Below are 26489 nucleotides of genomic sequence, written 5' to 3'. Positions count from 1 at the left end.
GAAATCTTCTTTAGTTCCCTATATTATGACCTTGTATGAAACCTTCTTTAGTTCCCTGTATTATGACCTTGTATGAAATCTTCTTTAGTTCCCTATATTATGTCCTTGTATGAAACCTTCTTTAGTTCCCTATATTATGTCCTTGTATGAAACCTTCTTTAGTTCCCTATATCATGACCTTGTATGAAACCTTCTTTAGTTCCCTATATCATGTCCTTGTATGAAATCTTCTTTATTTCCCTATATTATGTCCTTGTATGAAATCTTCTTTAGTTCCCTATATTATGTCCTTGTATGAAATCTTCTTTAGTTCCCTATATTATGTCCTTGTATGAAACCTTCTTTAGTTCCCTATATTATGTCCTTGTATGAAATCTTCTTTAGTTCCCTATATTATGACCTAGTATGAAACCTTCTTTAGTTCCCTATATTATGTCCTTGTATGAAACCTTCTTTAGTTCCCTATATTATGACCTTGTATGAAATCTTTTTTAGTTCCCTATATTATGTCCTTGTATGAAATCTTCTTTAGTTCCCTATATTATGTCCTTGTATGAAACCTTCTTTAGTTCCCTATATTATGTCCTTGTATGAAATCTTCTTTAGTTCCCTATATTATGTCATTGTATGAAATCCTCTTTAGTTCCCTATATTATGACCTTGTATAAAATCTTCTTTATTTCCCTATATTATGTCCTTGTATGAAACCTTCTTTAGTTCCCTATATTATGACCTTGTATGAAATCTTCTTTAGTTCCCTATATTATGACCTTGTATGAAATCTTCTTTAGTTCCCTATATTATGACCTTGTATGAAATCTTCTTTAGTTCCCTATATTATGTCCTTGTATGAAACCTTCTTTAGTTCCCTATATTATGTCCTTGTATGAAACCTTTTTCAGTTCCCTATATTATGTCCTTGTATAACTCATTGAAATGTGACTAGTGTGTTATTTATGTGGTCCAGGATCTTAACAAAATATGGTAGAATACTTTTTGATAAGCCAATTCAAAAATGTAGTAAACAATTAATCAAATTGAGCATTACTTATAATAAAATATTACTATATACTGTACATAATACATGATTAGTGAAAATCTAATTTCTTATTACTTTAAAACTTCTCAAATAAGGCATGTAGGAAGTGGCTGATGAATGCAATAGTGTCGGAAAAGTTTTTGATGTTAGTTATTATACCAGAAATGATTTAGTTCGATTTTTTAATTTGTATTAACTGCGATAAGCCTGATTTAGTTAGAATTTTAATTTGTATTAACTGCGATAAGCCTTATTTAGTTCGAATTTTTAATTTGTATTAACTGCGATAAGCCTTATTTAGTTCGAATTTTTGATTTGTATTAACTGCGATAATCCTTATTTAGTTAGAATTTTTGATTTGTATTAACTGCGATAAGCCTTATTTAGTTCGAATTTTTAATTTGTATTAACTGCAATAAGCCTTATTTAGTTCGAATTTTTAATTTGTATTAACTGCGATAAGCCTTATTTAGTTAGAATTTTTAATTTGTATTAACTGCGATAAGCCTTATTTAGTTCGAATTTTTAATCTGTATTAACTGCGATAATCCTTATTTAGTTAGAATTTTTAATCTGTATTAACTGCGATAAGCCTTATTTAGTTCGAATTTTTAATTTGTATTAACTGCGATAAGCCTTATTTAGTTCGAATTTTTAATTTGTATTAACTGCGATAATCCTTATTTAGTTAGAATTTTTGATTTGTATTAACTGCGATAAGCCTTATTTAGTTAGAATTTTTAATTTGTATTAACTGCGATAAGCCTTATTTAGTTCGAATTTTTAATTTGTATTAAATGCGATAAGCCTTATTTCTTTTCGAATGATTAGACACAGGTTGACATTTCATGTTATTACTTTATCTTTCACTTAGATAAACCCTCATCAAAATCGACAGCGGAAGAAACAATCTTCATCTTCATTTGAGGGACTGACGGTCATTCACCGCCTTATTGAAATAGTAGCGTTTCCTATTAATCTCACCTATATACATCTTTTTATGTTTCAGAAGTTCAAAATTTCGTATTAATCAATTTATTGCGTTTTTTTCACAAATTCCGTTTAGTTTTGGAAATCCATGCTTATTCAACATTCAACTCATTTTCATGGGCCATCGCTTCAAGGAAAATGTAGAGGAGAACAAAAAACCACCATGGCAAACAAAATCTACCAGCATATATAAACAAGACTCATGGCCCTCATCTAACAATTGAATCATTATATGGAAAGCAACATTTCAGCAAAGTTCCCCATTTCGGGCCCCACCCCTCTGTCCCCAGGGGTCCCACCAGCCTCATTTATATAAAACCCTTCCCCAATTTTAGTTTCACACCAAATTTTGTTGTAATCTACCAAAGGGTTAAGGAGAAGTAAAGTTTTAAATCAAAATTTCAAAAAAGTTCCCCTTTTGGAGCCTCACCCCAAATTTGGCTATAATCCACTCAAGAGTTATGGAGGAGTAGGATTTTCAACCAAAAATTCACCAAAGATCACTTTTATGGTCCGCTCCTCTATCCTAAGAGGTCGCACCAGCCTGCGATTCATTAACGCCACTGCAATATGAGGTGTGTCTGATCATTTTTATTTGGCAGAACTGCATCAACATGTTGATTTACTTTTTTATGGCAGTATGATATTAACATTTTAACTTAATTTAGTAGTGCAGAACAGAACAGCATATGCTATATGGCAGAATGATAACCTGTTTTTCAGGTGTTTATATGGCAGAATGTAAACTTGTTTTTCAGGTGTTTATATGGCAGAATGACACAAACATGTAAACTTGTTTTTCAGGTGTTTATATGGCAGAACGACATTACATTTAGCAACAGATAATCGCTTCATGTTTGAAAGTGAATCCGGGAAAATCGCAAACTCACTCTTCTTCCATTTTAAATCTTTGTCGGTAAATATTGATTTTTTTTTTCTGTTAATAGTATGCATTGGATATGAAAACACAGAAAGCAGACATAGCTTTAATGTCAGGATATATTCTGTCAATCTGAGTTTTAACATTATTTTCATGTTTACTTGCTAGTATTATTTTGTTATTGATAATCCTACACAAATTCACATAGCTGCTGACAGACAATCCTTGGTGGTGTGATTAGTGACTTTATTGACAGACAATCCTTGGTGGTGAGATTAGTGACTTTATCGACAGACAATCCTTGGTGGTGTGATTAGTGACTTTATCGACAGACAATCCTTGGTGGTGTGATTAGTGACTTTATCGACAGACAATCCTTGGTGGTGTGATTAGTGACTTTATCGACAGACAATCCTTGGTGGTGTGATTAGTGACTTTATCGACAGACAATCCTTGGTGTTGTGATTAGTGACTTTATCGACAGACAATCCTTGGTGGTGGCATTAGTGACTTTATCGACAGACAATTCTTGGTGGTGTCATTAGTGACGTTGTGGACGAGCACCGATGAATTCTGTGTTTTAGACAGGGTTGGTGGTAACAGTGTTGGATGTTGACAGTGTTGGATGTTGACGGTACTGATGAGACCTGTGTTTTAGACAGGGTTGGTGGTTACAGTGTTGGATGTTGACGGTACTGATGAGACCTGTGTTTTAGACAGGGTTGGTGGTTACAGTGGGAGATGTTGACGGTACTGATGAGAGCTGTGTTTTAGACAGGTTGGTGGTTACAGTGTGTGATGTTGACGGTACTGATGAGACCTGTGTTTTAGACAGGGTTGATGTTGACAGTGTGATATGTTGACGGTACTGATGACACCTGTGTTTTAGACAGGGTTGGTAGTTACAGTGGGTGATGTTGACGATACTGATGAGACCTGTGTTTTAGACAGGGTTGATGTTAGCAGTGGGTGATGTTGACGGTACTGATGAGACCTGTGATTTAGACAGGGTTGATGTTGACAGTGTGATATGTTGACGGTACTGATGACACCTGTGTTTTAGACAGGGTTGGTAGTTACAGTGGGTGATGTTGACGATACTGATGAGACCTGTGTTTTAGACAGGGTTGATGTTAGCAGTGGGTGATGTTGACGGTACTGATGAGACCTGTGATTTAGACAGGGTTGGTGGTAACAGTGTTGGATGTTGACGGTACTGATGAGACCTGTGTTTTAGACAGGGTTGATGTTAGCAGTGGGTGATGTTGACGGTACTGATGAGACCTGTGTTTTAGACAGGGTTGATGTTGAAAGTGTTGGATGTTGACGGTACTGATGAGACCTGTGTTTTAGACAGGGTTGGTGGTTACAGTGTGAGATGTTGACGGTACTGATGAGACATGTGTTTTAGACAGGGATGGTGGTTACAGTGTTGGATGTTGCCGGTACTGATGAGACCTGTGTTTTAGACAGGGTTGGTGGTTACAGTGGGTGATGTTGACGGTACTGATGAGGCCTGTGTTTTAGACAGGGTTGATGTTGACAGTGTTGGATGTTGACGGTACTGATGAGACCTGTGTTTTAGACAGGGTTGGTGGTTACAGTGGGAGATGTTGACGGTACTGATGAGACCTGTGTTTTAGACAGGGTTGGTGGTTACAGTGGCTGATGTTGACGGTACTGATGAGGCCTGTGTTTTAGACAGGGTTGGTGGTAACAGTGTTGGATGTTGACAGTGTTGGATGTTGACGGTACTGATGAGACCTGTGTTTTAGACAGGGTTGGTGGTTACAGTGTTGGATGTTGACGGTACTGATGAGACCTGTGTTTTAGACAGGGTTGGTGGTTACAGTGTGAGATGTTGACGGTACTGATGAGACCTGTGTTTTAGACAGGGTTGATGTTGACAGTGTGAGATGTTGACGGTACTGATGAGACCTGTGTTTTAGACAGGGTTGATGTTGACAGTGTTGGATGTTGACGGTACTGATGAAACCTGTGTTTTAGACAGGGTTGGTGGTTACAGTGGGGGATGTTGACGGTACTGATGAGACCTGTGTTTTAGACAGGGTTGGTGGTAACAGTGGGTGATGTTGACGGTACTGATGAGACCTGTGTTTTAGACAGGGTTGGTGGTTACAGTGGGGGATGTTGACGGTACTGATGGACCTGTGTTTTAGACAGGGTTGGTGGTTACAGTGGGGGATGTTGACGGTACTGATGAGACCTGTGTTTTAGACAGGGTTGGTGGTTACAGTGTTGGATGTTGACGGTACTGATGAGACCTGTGTTTTAGACAGGGTTGGTGGTTACAGTGGGAGATGTTGACGGTACTGATGAGAGCTGTGTTTTAGACAGGTTGGTGGTTACAGTGTGTGATGTTGACGGTACTGATGAGACCTGTGTTTTAGACAGGGTTGATGTTGACAGTGTGATATGTTGACGGTACTGATGACACCTGTGTTTTAGACAGGGTTGGTAGTTACAGTGGGTGATGTTGACGATACTGATGAGACCTGTGTTTTAGACAGGGTTGATGTTAGCAGTGGGTGATGTTGACGGTACTGATGAGACCTGTGATTTAGACAGGGTTGGTGGTAACAGTGTTGGATGTTGACGGTACTGATGAGACCTGTGTTTTAGACAGGGTTGATGTTAGCAGTGGGTGATGTTGACGGTACTGATGAGACCTGTGTTTTAGACAGGGTTGATGTTGAAAGTGTTGGATGTTGACGGTACTGATGAGACCTGTGTTTTAGACAGGGTTGGTGGTTACAGTGTGAGATGTTGACGGTACTGATGAGACATGTGTTTTAGACAGGGATGGTGGTTACAGTGTTGGATGTTGCCGGTACTGATGAGACCTGTGTTTTAGACAGGGTTGGTGGTTACAGTGGGTGATGTTGACGGTACTGATGAGGCCTGTGTTTTAGACAGGGTTGATGTTGACAGTGTTGGATGTTGACGGTACTGATGAGACCTGTGTTTTAGACAGGGTTGGTGGTTACAGTGGGAGATGTTGACGGTACTGATGAGACCTGTGTTTTAGACAGGGTTGGTGGTTACAGTGGCTGATGTTGACGGTACTGATGAGGCCTGTGTTTTAGACAGGGTTGGTGGTAACAGTGTTGGATGTTGACAGTGTTGGATGTTGACGGTACTGATGAGACCTGTGTTTTAGACAGGGTTGGTGGTTACAGTGTTGGATGTTGACGGTACTGATGAGACCTGTGTTTTAGACAGGGTTGGTGGTTACAGTGTGAGATGTTGACGGTACTGATGAGACCTGTGTTTTAGACAGGGTTGATGTTGACAGTGTGAGATGTTGACGGTACTGATGAGACCTGTGTTTTAGACAGGGTTGATGTTGACAGTGTTGGATGTTGACGGTACTGATGAAACCTGTGTTTTAGACAGGGTTGGTGGTTACAGTGGGGGATGTTGACGGTACTGATGAGACCTGTGTTTTAGACAGGGTTGGTGGTTACAGTGGGAGATGTTGACGGTACTGATGAGAGCTGTGTTTTAGACAGGTTGGTGGTTACAGTGTGTGATGTTGACGGTACTGATGAGACCTGTGTTTTAGACAGGGTTGATGTTGACAGTGTGATATGTTGACGGTACTGATGACACCTGTGTTTTAGACAGGGTTGGTAGTTACAGTGGGTGATGTTGACGATACTGATGAGACCTGTGTTTTAGACAGGGTTGATGTTAGCAGTGGGTGATGTTGACGGTACTGATGAGACCTGTGATTTAGACAGGGTTGGTGGTAACAGTGTTGGATGTTGACGGTACTGATGAGACCTGTGTTTTAGACAGGGTTGATGTTAGCAGTGGGTGATGTTGACGGTACTGATGAGACCTGTGTTTTAGACAGGGTTGATGTTGAAAGTGTTGGATGTTGACGGTACTGATGAGACCTGTGTTTTAGACAGGGTTGGTGGTTACAGTGTGAGATGTTGACGGTACTGATGAGACATGTGTTTTAGACAGGGATGGTGGTTACAGTGTTGGATGTTGCCGGTACTGATGAGACCTGTGTTTTAGACAGGGTTGGTGGTTACAGTGGGTGATGTTGACGGTACTGATGAGGCCTGTGTTTTAGACAGGGTTGATGTTGACAGTGTTGGATGTTGACGGTACTGATGAGACCTGTGTTTTAGACAGGGTTGGTGGTTACAGTGGGAGATGTTGACGGTACTGATGAGACCTGTGTTTTAGACAGGGTTGGTGGTTACAGTGGCTGATGTTGACGGTACTGATGAGGCCTGTGTTTTAGACAGGGTTGGTGGTAACAGTGTTGGATGTTGACAGTGTTGGATGTTGACGGTACTGATGAGACCTGTGTTTTAGACAGGGTTGGTGGTTACAGTGTTGGATGTTGACGGTACTGATGAGACCTGTGTTTTAGACAGGGTTGGTGGTTACAGTGTGAGATGTTGACGGTACTGATGAGACCTGTGTTTTAGACAGGGTTGATGTTGACAGTGTGAGATGTTGACGGTACTGATGAGACCTGTGTTTTAGACAGGGTTGATGTTGACAGTGTTGGATGTTGACGGTACTGATGAAACCTGTGTTTTAGACAGGGTTGGTGGTTACAGTGGGGGATGTTGACGGTACTGATGAGACCTGTGTTTTAGACAGGGTTGGTGGTAACAGTGGGTGATGTTGACGGTACTGATGAGACCTGTGTTTTAGACAGGGTTGGTGGTTACAGTGGGGGATGTTGACGGTACTGATGGACCTGTGTTTTAGACAGGGTTGGTGGTTACAGTGGGGGATGTTGACGGTACTGATGAGACCTGTGTTTTAGACAGGGTTGGTGGTTACAGTGGGGGGTGTTGACGGTACTGATGAGACCTGTGTTTTAGACAGGGTTGGTGGTTACAGTGGGGGATGTTGACGGTACTGATGAGACATCTGTTTTAGACAGGGTTGATGGTTACAGTGGGAGATGTTGACGGTACTGATGAGACCTGTGTTTTAGACAGGGTTGGTGGTTACAGTGTGTGATGTTGACGGTACTGATGAGACCTGTGTTTTAGACAGGGTTGATGGTTACAGTGGGTGATGTTGACGGTACTGATGAGGCCTGTGTTTTAGACAGGGTTGGTGGTAACAGTGTTGGATGTTGACAGTGTTGGATGTTGACGGTACTGATGAGACCTGTGTTTTAGACAGGGTTGGTGGTTACAGTGTTGGATGTTGACGGTACTAATGAGACCTGTGTTTTAGACAGGGTTGGTGGTTACAGTGGGGGATGTTGACGGTACTGATGGACCTGTGTTTTAGACAGGGTTGGTGGTTACAGTGGGTGATGTTGACGGTACTGATGAGACCTGTGTTTTAGACAAGGTTGGTGGTTACAGTGGGGGATGTTGACGGTACTGATGAGACCTGTGTTTTAGACAGGGTTGGTGGTTACAGTGGGGGGGGTGTTGACGGTACTGATGAGACCTGTGTTTTAGACAGGGTTGGTGGTTACAGTGGGGGATGTTGACGGTACTGATGAGACCTGTGTTTTAGACAGGGTTGGTGGTTACAGTGGGTGATGTTGACGGTACTGATGGACCTGTGTTTTAGACAGGGTTGATGGTTACAGTGGATGATGTTGACGGTACTGATGAGACCTGTGTTTTAGACAGGGTTGGTGGTAACAGTGGGTGATGTTGACGGTACTGATGAGACCTGTGTTTTAGACAGGGTTGGTTGTTACAGTGGGGGATGTTGACGGTACTGATGGACCTGTGTTTTAGACAAGGTTGGTGGTTACAGTGGGGGATGTTGACGGTACTGATGAGACCTGTGTTTTAGACAGGGTTGGTGGTTACAGTGGGGGGTGTTGACGGTACTGATGAGACCTGTGTTTTAGACAGGGTTGGTGGTTACAGTGGGGGATGTTGACGGTACTGATGAGACCTGTGTTTTAGACAGGGTTGGTGGTTACAGTGGGTGATGTTGACGGTACTGATGGACCTGTGTTTTAGACAGGGTTGATGGTTACAGTGTGTGATGTTGACGGTACTGATGAGACCTGTGTTTTAGACAGGGTTGATGGTTACAGTGGGAGATGTTGACGGTACTGATGAGACCTGTGTTTTAGACAGGGTTAGTGGTTACAGTGTGTGATGTTGACGGTACGGATGAGACCTGTGTTTTAGACAGGGTTGGTGGTTACAGTGGGTGATGTTGACGGTACTGATGAGGCCTGTGTTTTAGACAGAGTTGGTGGTAACAGTGTTGGATGTTGACAGTGTTGGATGTTGACGGTACTGATGAGACCTGTGTTTTAGACAGGGTTGGTGGTTACAGTGTTGGATGTTGACGGTACTGATGAGACCTGTGTTTTAGACAGGGTCGATGTTGAAAGTGTTAGATGTTGACGGTACTGATGAGACCTGTGTTTTAGACAGGGTTGGTGGTTACAGTGTGAGATGTTGACGGTACTGATGAGACCTGTGTTTTAGACAGGGTTGGTGGTTACAGTGTTGGATGTTGACGGTACTGATGAGACCTGTGTTTTAGACAGGGTTGGTGGTTACAGTGGGAGATGTTGACGGTACTGATGAGACCTGTGTTTTAGACAGGGTTGATGTTGACAGTGTGAGATGTTGACGGTACTGATGAGACCTGTGTTTTAGACAGGGTTGGTGGTTACAGTGGGTGATGTTGACGGTACTGATGAGACCTGTGTTTTAGACAGGGTTGGTGGTTACAGTGGGGGATGTTGACGGTACTGATGGACCTGTGTTTTAGACAGGGTTGGTGGTTACAGTGGGGGATGTTGACGGTACTGATGAGACCTGTGTTTTAGACAGGGTTGGTGGTTACACTGGGGGGTGTTGACGGTACTGATGAGACCTGTGTTTTAGACAGGGTTGGTGGTTACAGTGGGTGATGTTGACGGTACTGATGAGACCTGTGTTTTAGACAGGGTTGGTGGTTACAGTGGGTGATGTTGACGGTACTGATGGACCTGTGTTTTAGACAGGGTTGATGGTTACAGTGGGGGATGTTGACGGTACTGATGAGGCCTATGATTTAGACAGGTTTGGTGGTTACATTGGGTAATGTTGACGGTACTGATGAGACCTGTGATTTAGACAGGGTTGGTGGTAACAGTGTTGGATGTTGACGGTATTGATGAGACCTGTGATTTAGACAGGGTTGGTGGTTACAGTGGGGGACGTTGACGGTACTGATGAGGGCTGTGTTTTAGACAGGGTTGTTGGTTACAGTGGGTGATGTTGACGGTACTGAGGAGGCCTGTGATTTAGACAGGGTTGGTGGTTACAGTGGGTGATGTTGACGGTACTGATGAGACCTGTGTTTTAGACAGAGTTGATGTTGACAGTGTTGAATGTTGACGTTAATGAGGAGGCCTGTGTTTAGACAGGGTTGGTGGTTACAGTGGGGGATGTTGACGGTACTGATGAGACCTGTGATTTAGACAGGGTTGGTGGTTACAGTGGGGGATGTTGACGGTACTGATGAGACCTGTGTTTTAGACAGGGTTGGTGGTTACAGTGGGGGATGTTGACGGTACTGATGAGGCCTGTGATTTAGACAGGGTTGATGTTGACAGTGTTGAATGTTGACGGTACTGATGAGACCTGTGTTTTAGACAGGGTCGGTGGTTACAGTGTTGGATGTTGACGTTAATGAGGAGGCCTGTGTTTAGACAGGGTCGGTGGTTACAGTGTTGGATGTTGACGGTACTGATGAGACCTGTGTTTAGACAGGGTTGGTGGTTACATTGTTGGATGTTGACGGTACTGATGAGACCTGTGTTTTAGACAGGGTTGGTGGTAACAGCGTTGGATGTTGACGGTACTGATGAGACCTGTGTTTTAGACAGGGTTGGTGGTTACAGTGGGTGATGTTGACGGTACTGATGAGACCTGTGATTTAGACAGGGTTGATGTTGACAGTGGGAGATGTTGACGGTACTGATGAGACCTGTGATTTAGACAGGGTTGGTGGTTACATTGTTGGATGTTGACGGTACTGATGAGACCTGTGTTTAGACAGGGTTGGTGGTTACATTGTTGGATGTTGACTGTACTGATGAGACCTGTGTTTTAGACAGGGTTGGTGGTAACAGCGTTGAATGTTGACGGTACTGATGAGGCCTGTGATTTAGACAGGGTTGGTGGTTACAGTGGGGGTGTTGACGGTACTGATGAGACCTGTGTTTTAGACAGGGTTGATGGTTACAGTGGGTGATGTTGACGGTACTGATGAGACCTGTGTTTTAGACAGGGTTGGTGGTTACAGTGGGTGATGTTGACGGTACTGATGAGACCTGTGTTTTAGACAGGGTTGGTGTTGACAGTGGGTGATGTTGACGGTACTGATGAGACCTGTGATTTAGACAGGGTTGGTGGTTACAGTGGGTGATGTTGACGGTACTGATGAGACCTGTGTTTTAGACAGGGCCAATTGGTGGTAACAGTGGGTGATGTTGACGGTACTGATGAGACCTGTGTTTTAGAAAGGGTTGGTGGTTACAGTGGGGGATGTTGACGGTACTGATGAGACCTGTGATTTAGACAGGGTTGGTGGTGACAGTGTGAGATGTTGACGGTACTGATGAGACCTGTGATTTAGACAGGGTTGGTGGTTACAGTGGGTGATGTTGACGGTACTGATGAGACCTGTGTTTTAGACAGGGCCAATTGGTGGTAACAGTGGGTGATGTTGACGGTACTGATGAGACCTGTGTTTTAGACAGGGTTGGTGGTTATAGTGGGGGATGTTGACGGTACTGATGAGACCTGTGATTTAGACAGGGTTGGTGGTAACAGTGTTGGATGTTGACGGTACTGATGAGACCTGTGTTTTAGACAGGGTCAATTGGTGGTAACAGTGGGTGATGTTGACGGTACTGATGAGACCTGTGTTTTAGACAGGGTTGGTGGTTACAGTGGGTGATGTTGACGGTACTGATGAGACCTGTGTTTTAGACAGGGTTGATGTAAGCAGTGGGTGATGTTGACGGTACTGATGAGACCTGTGATTTAGACAGGGTTGATGTTAGCAGTGGGTGATGTTGACGGTACTGATGAGACCTGTGTTTTAGACAGGGTTGGTGGTTACAGTGGGTGATGTTGACGGTACTGATGAGACCTGTGTTTTAGACAGGGTTGGTGGTTACAGTTGGGGATGTTGACGGTACTGATGAGACCTGTGATTTAGACAGGGTTGATGGGGACAGTGTTGGATGTTGACGGTACTGATGAGGCCTGTGTTTTAGACAGGGTTGATGGGGACAGTGTTGGATGTTGACGGTACTGATGAGACCTGTGTTTTAGACAGGGTTGTTGGTAACAGTGTTGAATGTTGACGGTACTGATGAGACGTGTGTTTTAGACATGGTTGGTGGTTACAGTGGGGGATGTTGACGGTACTGATGAGACCTGTGTTTTAGACAGGGCCAATTGGTGGTAACAGTGGGTGATGTTGACGGTACTGATGAGACCTGTGTTTTAGACAGGGTTGGTGGTTACAGTGTTGGATGTTGACGTTACTGATGAAACCTGTGATTTAGACAGAGTTGATGTTGACAGTGGGTGATGTTGACGGTACTGATGAGACCTGTGTTTTAGACAGGGTTGATGTTGACAGTGTTGAATGTTGACGGTACTGATGAGACCTGTGTTTTAGACAGGGTTGGTGGTTACAGTGGGTGATGTTGACGGTACTGATGAGACCTGTGTTTTAGACAGGGTTGATGTTAGCAGTAGGTGATGTTGACGGTACTGATGAGGAACGATCTGGTTCTGTCGGAGTCATTCTGACAAGACAGCCTGTCTCCAGTGGTACCACAAGGATATCAGCTATGACGCGACAAGGAATCAAGTAAGTTACCGAGTCACTCTCGTATTCGAATCACGTTTCTATCACAGTGAGCTGTTCCACTCTCGGACCATTGTGTAAACGTGCTGATTTCTGGATAAATATACCGATATACCACTAGTGGTACTTGACGTTTGGATAAATATACCGATATACCCCTAGTGGTACTTGACGTTTGGATAAATATACCGATATACCCCTAGTGGTACATGCATATTGACTTCCGCTCTTTTGGTTGGTTGGGATTTGGACCCAACTACTTTTTTGCGCTCTTCGTTTCACGTAATGTTTTGTTGACGCCATCGGGAATCACTTCGATGTCATACCGTCGTGTCCAGGTTGTTAACAAATTGCTACTCAATCTAGATCAGGGGTAAACAAAAAAGCTGTACGTATCATGAAGAAAGTAGAGATTCATTTCAAAATATCAAAGTATGTTTCTATTACTGTTTAAACTGTATACTGCAGCACATTACCTATGAACATTAAAAACAGCCCGGTCTCCTAGAAACCTCCTAGACCAAGGATCTTGAAATCCGATAGTTACAGCGATTAGTCGACATTTTTTTGCGGGAAGCAGATGGCCTACAGAAATTCATATATTAAAGTTTTAAAGGTGTGTAACTACCATTGGTTCGTCGTGGATTGTATGTTAGGACTCAAGTTGATGTCGTCATTGAATTTGCTTGGTATAACACATTTGTTATCATTATCAACAGCCTCACCATAGAGTACACGCTTGTTTGTGACGAGTATTACTATGGGGATTGTGCTACGTACTGTCATCCAGACATCCCGAAGTATAACTGTGACAGGACGGGACAGCGGATATGTCTGACAGGTAAGGTGTATACCTCTGACAGGACTGGACAACGGATATGTCATACAGGTAAGGCGTATAACTGTGACAGGACTGGACAGCGGATATGTCTTACAGGTAAAGTGTATAAATGTGACAGGACGGACAGCGGATATGTCATACAGGTAAGGTGTATACCTCTGACAGGACTGGACAACGGATATGTCATACAGGTAAGGTGTGTAAATGTGACAGGACGGGACAGCGGATATGTCATACAGGTAAGGTGTATACCTCTGACAGGACTGGACAACGGATATGTCATACAGGTAAGGCGTATAACTGTGACAGGACGGGACAGCGGATATGTCTTACAGGTAAAGTGTATAAATGTGACAGGACGGGACAGCGGATATGTCATACAGGTAAGGCGTATAACTGAGACAGGACGGGACAGCGGATATGTCTTACAGGTAAGGTGTATAAATGTGACAGGACGGGACAGCGGATATGTCATACAGGTAAGGTGTATAACTGTGACAGGACGGGACAGCGGATATGTCTTACAGGTAAGGTGTATAAATGTGACAGGACGGGACAGCGGATATGTCATACAGGTAAGGTGTATAAATGTGACAGGACGGGACAGCGGATATGTCTTACAGGTAAGGTGTATAAATGTGACAGGACGGGACAGCGGATATGTCATACAGGTAAGGTGTATAAATGTGACATGACGGGACAGCGGATATGTCTTACAGGTAAGGTGTATAAATGTGACAGGACGGGACAGCGGATATGTCTTACAGGTAAGGTGTATACCTCTGACAGGACGGGGCAACGGATATGTCATACAGGTAAGGTGTATAACTGTGACAGGACGGGACAGCGGATATGTCATACAGGTAAGGTGTATAACTGTGACAGGACGGGACAGCGGATATGTCATACAGGTAAGGTGTATAAATGTGACAGGACGGGACAACGGATATGTCTTACAGGTAAGGTGTATACCTCAGACAGCACGGGACAACGGATATGTCATACAGGTAAGGTGTATAACTGTGACAGGACGGGACAGCGGATATGTCATACAGGTAAGGTGTATAACTGTGACAGGACGGGACAGCGGATATGTCTTACAGGTAAGGTGTATACCTCTGACAGGACGGGGCAACGGATATGTCATACAGGTAAGGTGTATAACTGTGACAGGACGGGACAGCGGATATGTCATACAGGTAAGGTGTATAACTGTGACAGGACGGGACAGCGGATATGTCATACAGGTAAGGTGTATAAATGTGACAGGACGGGACAACGGATATGTCTTACAGGTAAGGTGTATACCTCAGACAGCACGGGACAACGGATATGTCATACAGGTAAGGTGTATAACTGTGACAGGACGGGACAGCGGATATGTCATACAGGTAAGGTGTATAACTGTGACAGAACGGGACAGCGGATATGTCTTACATGTAAAGTGCATAAATGTGACAGCACGGGACAGCGGATATGTCTTACAGGTAAAGTGTATAAATGTGACAGGACGGGACAGCGGATATGTCTTACAGGTAAAGTGTATAAATGTGACAGGACGGGACAGCGGATATGTCTTACAGGTAAAGTGTATAAATGTGACAGGACGGGACAACGGATATGTCATACAGGTAAGGTGTATAAATGTGACAGGACGGGACAACGGATATGTCATACAGGTAAGGTGTATAAATGTGACAGGACGGGACAACGGATATGTCTTACAGGTAAGGTATATACCTCTGACAGGACGGGGCAACGGATATGTCTTACAGGTAAGGTGTATAAATGTGACAGCACGGGACAACGGATATGTCTTACAGGTAAGGTGTATAAATGTGACAGGACGGGACAACGGATATGTCATACAGGTAAGGTATATACCTCTGACAGGACGGCACAACGGATATGTCTTAGAGGTAAGGTGTATAAATGTGACAGGACGGCACAACGGATATGTCTTACAGGTAAGGTATATACCTCTGACAGGACGGGGCAACGGATATGTCTTAGAGGTAAGGTGTATAACTGTGACAGGACGGCACAACGGATATGTCTTAGAGGTAAGGTGTATACCTCTGACAGGACGGGGCAACGGATATGTCTTACAGGTAAGGTGTATACATCTGACAGGACGGCACAACGGATATGTCTTACAGGTAAGGTGTATACCTCTGACAGGACGGGGCAACGGATATGTCTTACAGGTAAGGTGTATAAATGTGACAGGACGGGACAACGGATATGTCTTACAGGTAAGGTGTATAAATGTGACAGGACGGGACAACGGATATGTCTTACAGGTAAGGTGTATACCTCTGACAGGACGGCACAACGGATATGTCTTACAGGTAAGGTGTATACCTCTGACAGGACTGGACAACGGATATGTCTTACAGGTAAGGTGTATACCTCTGACAGGACTGGACAACGGATATGTCTTACAGGTAAGATGTATAAATGTGACAGGACGGGACAACGGATATGTCTTACAGGTAAGGTGTATAAATGTGACAGGACGGGACAACGGATATGTCTTACAGGTAAGGTGTATACCTCTGACAGGACTGGACAACGGATATGTCTTACAGGTAAGGTGTATAAATGTGACAGGACGGGACAACGGATATGTCTTACAGGTAAGGTGTATACCTCTGACAGGACGGCACAACGGATATGTCTTACAGGTAAGGTGTATACCTCTGACAGGACTGGACAACGGATATGTCATACAGGTAATGTGTATAAATGTGACAGGACGGCACAACGGATATGTCTTACAGGTAAGGTGTATACCTCTGACAGGACGGGACAACGGATATGTCTTACAGGTAAGGTGTATAAATGTGACAGAACGGCACAACGGATATGTCTTACAGGTACTGTGTATACCTTAGACAGGACTGGACAACGAATATGCCTTCGAGGTAAGGCGTATACCTCTGACAGGGCGGAAAACGGATATGGCTAACAGATAAGGTGTATACCTCTGAAAGGACGGGACAACGGATATGTCATACAGGTAATGTATATCTCTCTGACAGGACAACGGATATGTCATACAGGTAAGGTGTGTACCACTGACAAGAAGGGACAACGGATAATTAAACATTCTAAAAGTTTTTTGTAGCCATAAAGATGTCCTTACGTTTCAGGGTTACTTTTAATTAAGGACAAATAAAAATGCACTTTGTCCTACGATCCTTTTTACGATGACCTTTAGGTTGGACTGGTGACCTTTGTGATATCAGAGACGATACCTGTGGTACCAATCCTTGTCGTCATGGTGGGACCTGTACAAATATACCTCACAACCATCACTTCTGTATGTGTACCCCAGAATGGACAGGTATACTAGTTCACAATATTATACAACTTTAAAATGGTAATTCTGCTAACGGTAATAAAGATACTAGTACTAGCAAAAATATATATAATGCATATTGCTAAATTGCTCTTCGTTTCGTGTCTTGGAGAATTATATCTAAATATAAAGGAGGTGGTGCATGGAAGGGCTAAATCGGCCCACAGCGATATTTTTCCCGGAAACATATTTTTGTCAAAAGTATAATATCCCCGATTATGTGGGAGGAATTAATTTCCATTCCTCAATGTATACATTCTTTTTTTGATGATTTCATTATTTCCCCATCAAACTGCATAAGAAGCTAATGTTTTGACCACTAATCATTATAGAACACATTTTTATTTCCTATTTGTGAAACAAACTCACCCCATTTGTTTAAGGTTTAATTTTGTATATGAATCATCACGCTCCGTGACACTAAAATTAAATTTCAGGCTAATTTGATGTCTTCTTTGTGAAAATCATTGTTTTTAACTTTTCATTTAAAGTCTAATACCAAAAAGTTATTAATGGAGTACTATCAAAATTTCCGGTTAGAAATAATCTAGGGATATTCATAAACATTTAATGAAACAAATTGATTTGGTGAATTACTGGATATGCCAAGATTTTATTATGTTAAATGCATACACCCCCAATTTTTGACAACATATCAAAGTACCGAAAGTACTGAAAAATAGAGGCAAATGCTAAAAATCCAACAAAAATAACAATGCATTCAGACCTTATTGCTTGTGTCAGACAGGGTGCTCCTTTTTAACCCTTGGTTTTTTAATACAATTTACTTCATGACCATTCTTTGTATGCTAAAATATTTTATCCAGTAATTTTTGATGATTTTTTTTGGTTGTGTATTAAGATTAATATGCAAACATGTTTTTTTAAAAGCAAAATTTGATAGTACTCCAACGATTATTACATTTTATCTACTTAACAAATAAAAGAAAATTTCAAGAAGGTAAATTTTTTACTGATAATTTTGTTAAAAAAAACTCTAATTACACTTTCTATTATACAAATTCATACTAAACACACATGTTTTTATAAAATATAACATCACATGAGACTATCAATGCAATATGAAATTTATCAATTACTTTTGTACGAGAAATATGTTGAATTCAAAAGGGAGGGTACACATTTTTTACAGAAATCATGTTAGGTGGCGCTGCGTATACATCATTTGCCAATTTTCGTTTTAGTGTCTAAAATGACATGTATTTGGTGAAAGTCTATCAGAATATCATGCATAAAATAATATTCGGCCGTGGGCCGCCATGCACCACCTCCTTTGTATGTTATTTGTGTTTCAGGACATAACTGCGAAACACCCGTGCATTTGTGATCATGATAGTGCTTGGCGTCTGACGTGGTCGCGGTAGCGTCGGGGTGATCGAGGGTGTTATCTTTCGTCAATAAAAACATGGAAATGAAATACTCTTCATTGTTTTTGCATGCTAGTTGTCCTCAAAACGCATTCTTGGTAAGTAGACACATTGGAACTAAATGGCACAAATATGTGGGATATATTCTACTCTCGCGAGTTATTTAAAAAAAACAAAAACAAAGTTACAAAGGAAACTCTTACCAGTCGTTTTCTAATCTCTAGTTATCTATTGCCGGTAAGGAATTAAGTATTTTACTTACGATCATTACACATTTTCTATTCTTATTAAGTATACTGATTAACAGCCCTTCCCCACCCCAACTCTACATTCATTGCCGAGAACAATATATGCATTTTAACATCTTCTGAAATTAACCTAAAATTCATAAATGTAGTATACATAATTATCCAGCTCCATTAAATGAATAATGAACTTGAAAAGAACACTGTCAGCATTCATTAATTTGCTTGGTGTTTGTTACCCTTATCGAAAGCCTCACTATATCATTATCAGTATCATTATTGCCTTTATTTCCTCCAAAACGACGAGCATGACATAATACCAATATTCAAATGATATATATGTTGATGAAAAAGTATGACATGTGTAAAGATCAATCAACATAGAATATGTATACACCTGGTAAACATAAATGGTTCAATAATGTGTTTAAGTTTGATAATAAGCAGAATTATATACTACTTTTGTAGAAGCTAGTAATGAATAGCACTGTACAGGCCAAGTATGCATTTTACATTATATATTGTATTAAGCCCTGTTGTTCTAGTATATATGTTTCCAATTGATATGCCATAGCACCTCTCAGTAAAATCTGAACTAATTTATATTTTGGCAATGCATGCAAATATGAAATAAATTCAATACCAGTAGAAGATACAATTACACACCACAATTCGTCATGAATATACATGTTAATGAACAGCATAAAATTGTAAAAATATCCACAATAATGGCAAAAGGATTTTAAAACAACATTTCGAATGGAAGCAATAATTTTGATCACATAACTTCTATTGCCGAGACAGCTTGAGAAATACAGTGCTAGTTTCCATAAAAAGTGAGGGTTTAACGAGTCGCGCAGTAGTAAAAATCTTGAAAATCATCTAACAATCGAAAAAAAACTCAAATAATTGAAACTTTTTTTTAAAAGTATTCTGACTATATCTGGTATATAACCATTTTGAATACATTCATTTCATATGAAAAATATCTTAAAATAGAAAATAACTTAAATTACTTCTTTTCATTCTACACACCCTACCTAGAAACACTTTTTTACATCTATATATGCTTCAATAGATGTCCTTCCAAGTAAGGAGGTACACATATCTGTTCTGGTTCTTTTATCAAGACCTTGGATTGCCTTTACAATAAAACATTGGATTCTTTCTAACATCAATATCTCAGTATTTGAAAATATAAAGATTTCGCATCTGTAGAGTGCACAAGGAAAGACTTTTTTTATTATAATCTTAGAAACAATTAATGGGTTAAGACGCGGTGATTGGCGACAGAGAGTAACAAAGCCATAGCATCATATTACAAACCGGTTTTGTCCTTTATAATGAAATTATGTCTTAAATTCAACAAGATAGCAAGATGTATACTGGTAATGCATTATTTACAGATTAACATTGCAATTTATATCTACAATCCATTTGTTTGAAAATACGACAATGTTGCCTTTTGAAGCTGCATACATGAATCTCCATTTTCGACTGTAGGCTTCACAAATGTGTAATATCTTTTGTAGGCTCGTAACACTTGTACTCATCAAATACATTTCGTCTACTTGAACTAGAATAGTTTTGTTTACTATCGTTGCGTCCTACCCAAAGTTTTCAACTTCATTCAACAAATCAAACACACTAAGTACATTTTGGTCGATAAGGTTTAAAATCTATCTTTATATACATTTTAGGGTATGTAACTACTAGCTGCTTCAATAAAGACAGCATATAATTTTATATGATCATAATAACTATCTATATCTTGAAGAGGTGTATTTTACACTTATACATTTATAATTATGTATTGAACCATCTTCCAAAGCTCTATTCCATTTGTATATATTACAACCTAAAGAATCATCCATAGACATAATTCTAGGTATAAAACAGACTACAGGACAATGTCCCGACAAGTGTCTGTAGTCATCTAAAACAGTATCGAACGAGGTCTATATAGTTTGATTCGATCAATATATGGTCAATTGCAGCCGAGTTACCTGTTTCAGGATTAAAGGTACATACAGGACCAATGTATTCAGATCCAACATTTAGTGAAATATCTTTTTTTTTTCTAAAAAATAAAGTTTTAAAAAAGATTTTGAACGGTTGGTATCTGTAAAATTATTTCGATCACCTTTTATAAACACTTTACCTTTCTCCGATATATGTTATACAGAGACAATATCAGTAGGAATATTCTCCATAAGTGTGTTACGTGATAATATTAAAAAGATGAAACCAAGCAGCTAAGTTCTAAACACAATCTATTGATATATATATAAAACTAAGCATGTTACAGAGATATATCACAATTACGTGGTGTACAAGGTGGTGTATTAAATCGTTAATTACTGATCTTATATTAGCTTTCCTTGAGTGATCTTGTCCTATCCGTTTCTCCAGAATTAAGAATGTTTATAAATCACACAGCTCACAGTTCCAGGCAATTACTAATCCAACAGAATTCGTCTAGCTCTCCTTGACAATTGTAAACCAGTTCTAAATAACAATTTGTCTCTCCAGGTATTTATACTATAGTGCCCAAATCTTTCAAGTACATTCTCTTTTCTAGAATTCTCAAATACACTTCTTGTTAACAACCACTTGTCAATAAATGTTTGTAAATAAAATATTCTCTGACAAATCTCTCTTCCAGAATACTCCAGAAAAGTCTATGTACATATAAGGTTGCAAGAGTTAAAGATGCCTTCATGTCCGGGTTTGCCTGGCGGACGGTTGAATCCTCCTCTGGTTAGATCTTTAGTTGGTTACTTGTGTCTAGCTTACTGAGCGGGTTGCGCGACCTTTGCCCGGTATCTTTGGCACTGTATTCGGCTGATCAGTGTCTTGTCGAGTCGCACGAGTATATTTATGCGTCTGTTCAGAGGATTCCATGGGCGGTTCCTGGTATTCACAACTCAATGGATTAAATCGATTGAGTGTTGAAACTTACTGCTGATTTAATTTCCTTCTCTGACTGTATTTCGTTCAGTTCCCGTTTACATAGTGTCGTTTGTAGGTTTACTTTTCTGTTTCCTTGTTTGTGTTTTTAAAGTTTGTTTAATTGCTGTTGGATATGGAGTGTACGGTTTTGTATCATTGTAAAACGTCATCAATTCTTTGCATTTTTTCTTCTACCAATTTCACCTTTTGAGTCGCCAGTTTAACCGAAGTTTTGCAACTTGCCATTCCCTTCATTTGGTTGTAGTTTGATTCTCTTCGATATCGGAAGGAAATAGTTTATGTTTTCAGATACCATTTTCACTTCTTTGCTGAGATTTGCCATTCTATTATCATTATAAGTTTCGAATTTGATTGTCTTTTCGTGTATTGAGTTCACACGTACATCTATATCGTTTTTGTTCATAATTCTTCCTGATTTTTGGTTTTATACTGTGATTCGTTTAGTTATTTTTGAAGTTTTGCGAGGCAGGTTTTACACGAATTAAGATCCTCTAACGTTCTTTTCCTATCGTTTTCGTGATGGAATCACGTCACTGTATTCATGGAAAGTAGCTCTAAAAGAACGAAGATGTCTCTGGCTAACGTAAGCTCTACAGATTTAGCTGTTGATGAGCGGGGTTCGAGACGTTTGCCCAAGTGTCCCTCTTTGGGAGGATTAAAAAATTCGTGTCGGAGGTGTTCTAGATCCGGTATTCTGCGATTGATTGTATACAAAATGTAGTGAACCAGAAGACTGTCGCAGCAATTCCTTTATATAAGCCGACACATCAGGAGTCTGGGAGAGGGGTTCGTAGGTTGATATCTGGGAATCATTACATGTGACAGTGACACTGTAGGATTCAGGTTGGTTACCAGTTACTTGTCCATTAGGCCACGAATAACCAATGTCCATGTTTTCTAGAGGGACAGGTAACAGTTCTGTATACTCGACAGGTTCAGACATTTTGTGGCAGTAATGGTGAAAGATCTAAATCAACTTTATACTGATAATATCAGTACGGATATAGAAAACGTTGTTTACAGAATACATATATTGAATTAAAAAGGTCCATGTTACAGTGACGGCCTCTTGTATGAAAAAAAATATATAAATAACAAGAGAAGTAGTTAGGAAAGAAGGCGACGACCACATTTGGACTTCCTAACCCAGCCTAGTTCGGTTACAATTATGGCTACTTGCCTGGTAGGTCACAGCGAGACTTACACATATGGACCAGTATACGTAATATATTCGTGTCTTTATCATGGGACTAACTGTTCCCGTTTTAGCTTTAACAAGCTTCGCATGTTTTTTATTACCTGTTTTGATAAGCTCCTCGATGAAATCAATCTTTTATAGAAGATGTATTCAAACCGGGAATTAAGCCCATCTCACAATTCCAGTCTTACTATCTTTATTCAAATTCAAAAGAAACTCAAAGTAACAGATCTACGTATACGGTATTCATGTGACAAAAACATTTCCAGTTTACAAGAAAACGACACTCAAGTTGAATAAATGATTTTAAAACTATCTGACATTGTTTTTACTACCCTGTCCTAACTATAGTTAAGGCGATATATTGATTGTTTTCCGACAACTCCTTCAGTTTTACCTACCGATTGGCAACATACAAAAATTGCATTTCTCGAGTAATAGAATCTCTAGTAGTTTTATCAATTAATAGGGCAATGTTTTGTGTGGAAATACCGTAGATCAAATGCCTTTAATAGTATAGATATAAAAGGTTATACTTAAAATGTAACTCTTGTTGAAATCATATATTTTAGAAACTGAACAATAGCGTATATATAAACGTCAGTATAAGTCTATTGATTGCTTGCCTGGTGTGAACTCCATTTGATTGATGACCCTGACATATGGCGAACACAATGTCTCTAAGGGGTGGTGACCATATTGGTTTGATCTCTCTTAATAACGAGATAAACCTGTCTTCCGCCATGAAATATAAAGTAATAAGTAATGTAAGCACTTCACAACATCAGTAAGAAACACGTGATGAAGTCAGGGTAGCGGTGTACCCCGGACACGTACTTGGTGTCAGAAGTCCAGCATGATGACGTCGTCAATTAGCTATTGTGTTACCATCTCTCTCCTGTACGGGATAATGAAGGTAATATTGTTACGTATTACATTGTTCTCCTGTCTCTTCTGTACGTGATAATGGATGTTATATTGTTACGTATTACATTGTTTTCCTGTCTCTCCTGTTCGTGATAATGGAGGTAATATTGTTACGTATTACATTGTCTTCTGTCCCTCCTGTTCGTGATAATGGAGGTAATATTGTTACGTATTACATTGTTTTCCTGTCCCTCCTGTTCGTGATAATGGAGGTAATATTGTTACGTATTACATTGTTTTCTTGTCCCTCCTGTACAGGATAATGGAGATAATATTGTTACGTATTACATTGTTTTCTTGTCCCTCCTGTACGTGATAATGGAGGTAATATTGTTACGTATTACATTGTTTTCCTGTCCCTCCTGTTCGGGATAATGGAGGTAATATTGTTACGTATAACATTGTTTTCCTGTCCCTCCTGTACGGGATAATAGAGGTAATATTGTTACGTATTACATTGTTTTCCTGTCCCTCCTGTACGTGATAATGGATGTTATATTGTTACATATTACATTGTTTTCCTGTCCCTCCTGTACGTGATAATGGATGTTATATTGTTACGTATTACATTCTTTTCCTGTCCCTCCTGTACGTGATAATGAATGTTATATTGTTACGTATTACATTGTTTTCTTGTCCCTCCAGTACGTGATAATGGAGGTAATATTGTTACGTATTACATTGTTTTCCTGTCCCTCCTGTTCGTGATAATGGAGGTAATATTGTTACGTATTACATTGTTTTCTTGTCCCTCCTGTACAGGATAATGGAGATAATATTGTTACGTATTACATTGTTTTCTTGTCCCTCCTGTACGTGATAATGGAGGTAATATTGTTACGTATTACATTGTTTTCCTGTCCCTCCTGTTCGGGATAATGGAGGTAATATTGTTACGTATAACATTGTTTTCCTGTCCCTCCTGTACGGGATAATAGAGGTAATATTGTTACGTATTACATTGTTTTCCTGTCCCTCCTGTACGTGATAATGGATGTTATATTGTTACATATTACATTGTTTTCCTGTCCCTCCTGTACGTGATAATGGATGTTATATTGTTACGTATTACATTCTTTTCCTGTCCCTCCTGTACGTGATAATGAATGTTATATTGTTACGTATTACATTGTTTTCTTGTCCCTCCAGTACGTGATAATGGAGGTAATATTGTTACGTATTACATTGTTTTCCTGTCTCTCCTGTACGTGATAATGGAGGTAATATTGTTACGTATTACATTGTTTTCTTGTCCCTCCAGTACGTGATAATGGAGGTAATATTGTTACGTATTACATTGTTTTCCTGTCCCTCCTGTACGTGATAATGGATATTATATTGTTACGCATTACATTGTTCTCCTGTCCCTCCTGTACGTGTTATGGAGGTAATATTGTTACGTATTACATTGTTTTCTTGTCCCTCCAGTACGTGATAATGGATGTTATATTGTTACGTATTACATTGTTTTCCTGTCCCTCCTGTACGGGATAATGGAGGTAATATTGTTACGTATTACATTGTTTTCCTGTCCCTTCTGTACGTGATAATGGATATTATATTGTTACGTATTACTTTGTTTTCCTGTCCCTCCTGTACGTGATAATGGAGGTAATATTGTTACGTATTACATTCTTTTCCTGTCCCTCCTGTACGTGATAATGAATGTTATATTGTTACGTATTACATTGTTTTCTTGTCCCTCCAGTACGTGATAATGGAGGTAATATTGTTACGTATTACATTGTTTTCCTGTCTCTCCTGTACGTGATAATGGAGGTTATATTGTTACGTATTACATTGTTTTCTTGTCCCTCCAGTACGTGATAATGGAGGTAATATTGTTACGTATTACATTGTTTTCCTGTCCCTCCTGTACGTGATAATGGATATTATATTGTTACGCATTACATTGTTCTCCTGTCCCTCCTGTACGTGTTATGGAGGTAATATTGTTACGTATTACATTGTTTTCTTGTCCCTCCAGTACGTGATAATGGATGTTATATTGTTACGTATTACATTGTTTTCCTGTCCCTCCTGTACGGGATAATGGAGGTAATATTGTTACGTATTACATTGTTTTCCTGTCCCTCCTGTACGTGATAATGGCGGTAATATTGTTACGTATACATTGTTTTCTTGTCTTTAGCGAGATAAAAGAGGTACATGTATTTGGAACATCCTACTTTTTTCTTTCCACGACATTTCGTTATTCAAAGATATGAAAAACTGTTGAAGTGTAGCCAAGATAATGTGTATTTAGGAAAATGAACGACATAATGTAAGTAATTCTTTTTTTTGTATATATTTCTATTACATTTGTTTAAATAATTGTTTTTGCTGACAGGCACTGGCTGGAGGCACGGCGACTATACGGTTTATTTCCTACTCCAATCCTACACACAAAGATGAAATTGGCCAGTGTTGTGAAAGTCTTAGTACAACAGGATGTGGCGCCAACGAGTGTGATCCATTCTTCAAAATTTGTGTGGGAATGCCGGGAAGCTCGGGGTGAGTCAATATACATATACTCATTGGACTACAGTTTGGTACATCCTAACCCTAACTTTTAACAGCAGTCACACCAACATGTGACATGTCTTTATCAATAGACACAACAATATCCAACATGTCTTTAACAACAGTTACAACAACATCCAACATGTCTTTATCAACAGTTACAACAATACCCGACATGTCTTTAACAACAGTTACAACAATACCCGACATGTCTTTATCAATAGACACAACAATACCCGACATGTCTTTATCAATAG

General features: G+C 40.1%; 1 protein-coding gene across 1 annotated transcript in view; it reads left to right on the top strand.

The window, feature by feature from the left end:
* The window catches only part of LOC117322558 (protein jagged-1a-like), a 31091-nt gene extending 12675 nt beyond the window's left edge, over nucleotides 1–18416 (top strand). Inside the window, exons 3-7 of the mRNA XM_033877545.1 lie at nucleotides 2834–2945; nucleotides 12640–12776; nucleotides 13493–13614; nucleotides 16838–16963; nucleotides 18295–18416. Of these exons, the coding sequence (XP_033733436.1) occupies nucleotides 2834–2945; nucleotides 12640–12776; nucleotides 13493–13614; nucleotides 16838–16963; nucleotides 18295–18326 (529 nt within the window). The 3' untranslated portion in view covers nucleotides 18327–18416. The remainder of the gene's footprint in view (nucleotides 1–2833; nucleotides 2946–12639; nucleotides 12777–13492; nucleotides 13615–16837; nucleotides 16964–18294) is intronic.
* Nucleotides 18417–26489: the final 8073 nt, after the last annotated feature.

The sequence above is a fragment of the Pecten maximus genome, chromosome 1 (assembly GCF_902652985.1).
Source record: "Pecten maximus chromosome 1, xPecMax1.1, whole genome shotgun sequence".
Lineage (NCBI taxonomy): Eukaryota > Metazoa > Mollusca > Bivalvia > Pectinida > Pectinidae > Pecten > Pecten maximus.
The sequence above is the reverse complement of the archived record's forward strand: the minus strand, read 5'-3'. Positions and strand labels throughout refer to the sequence as shown.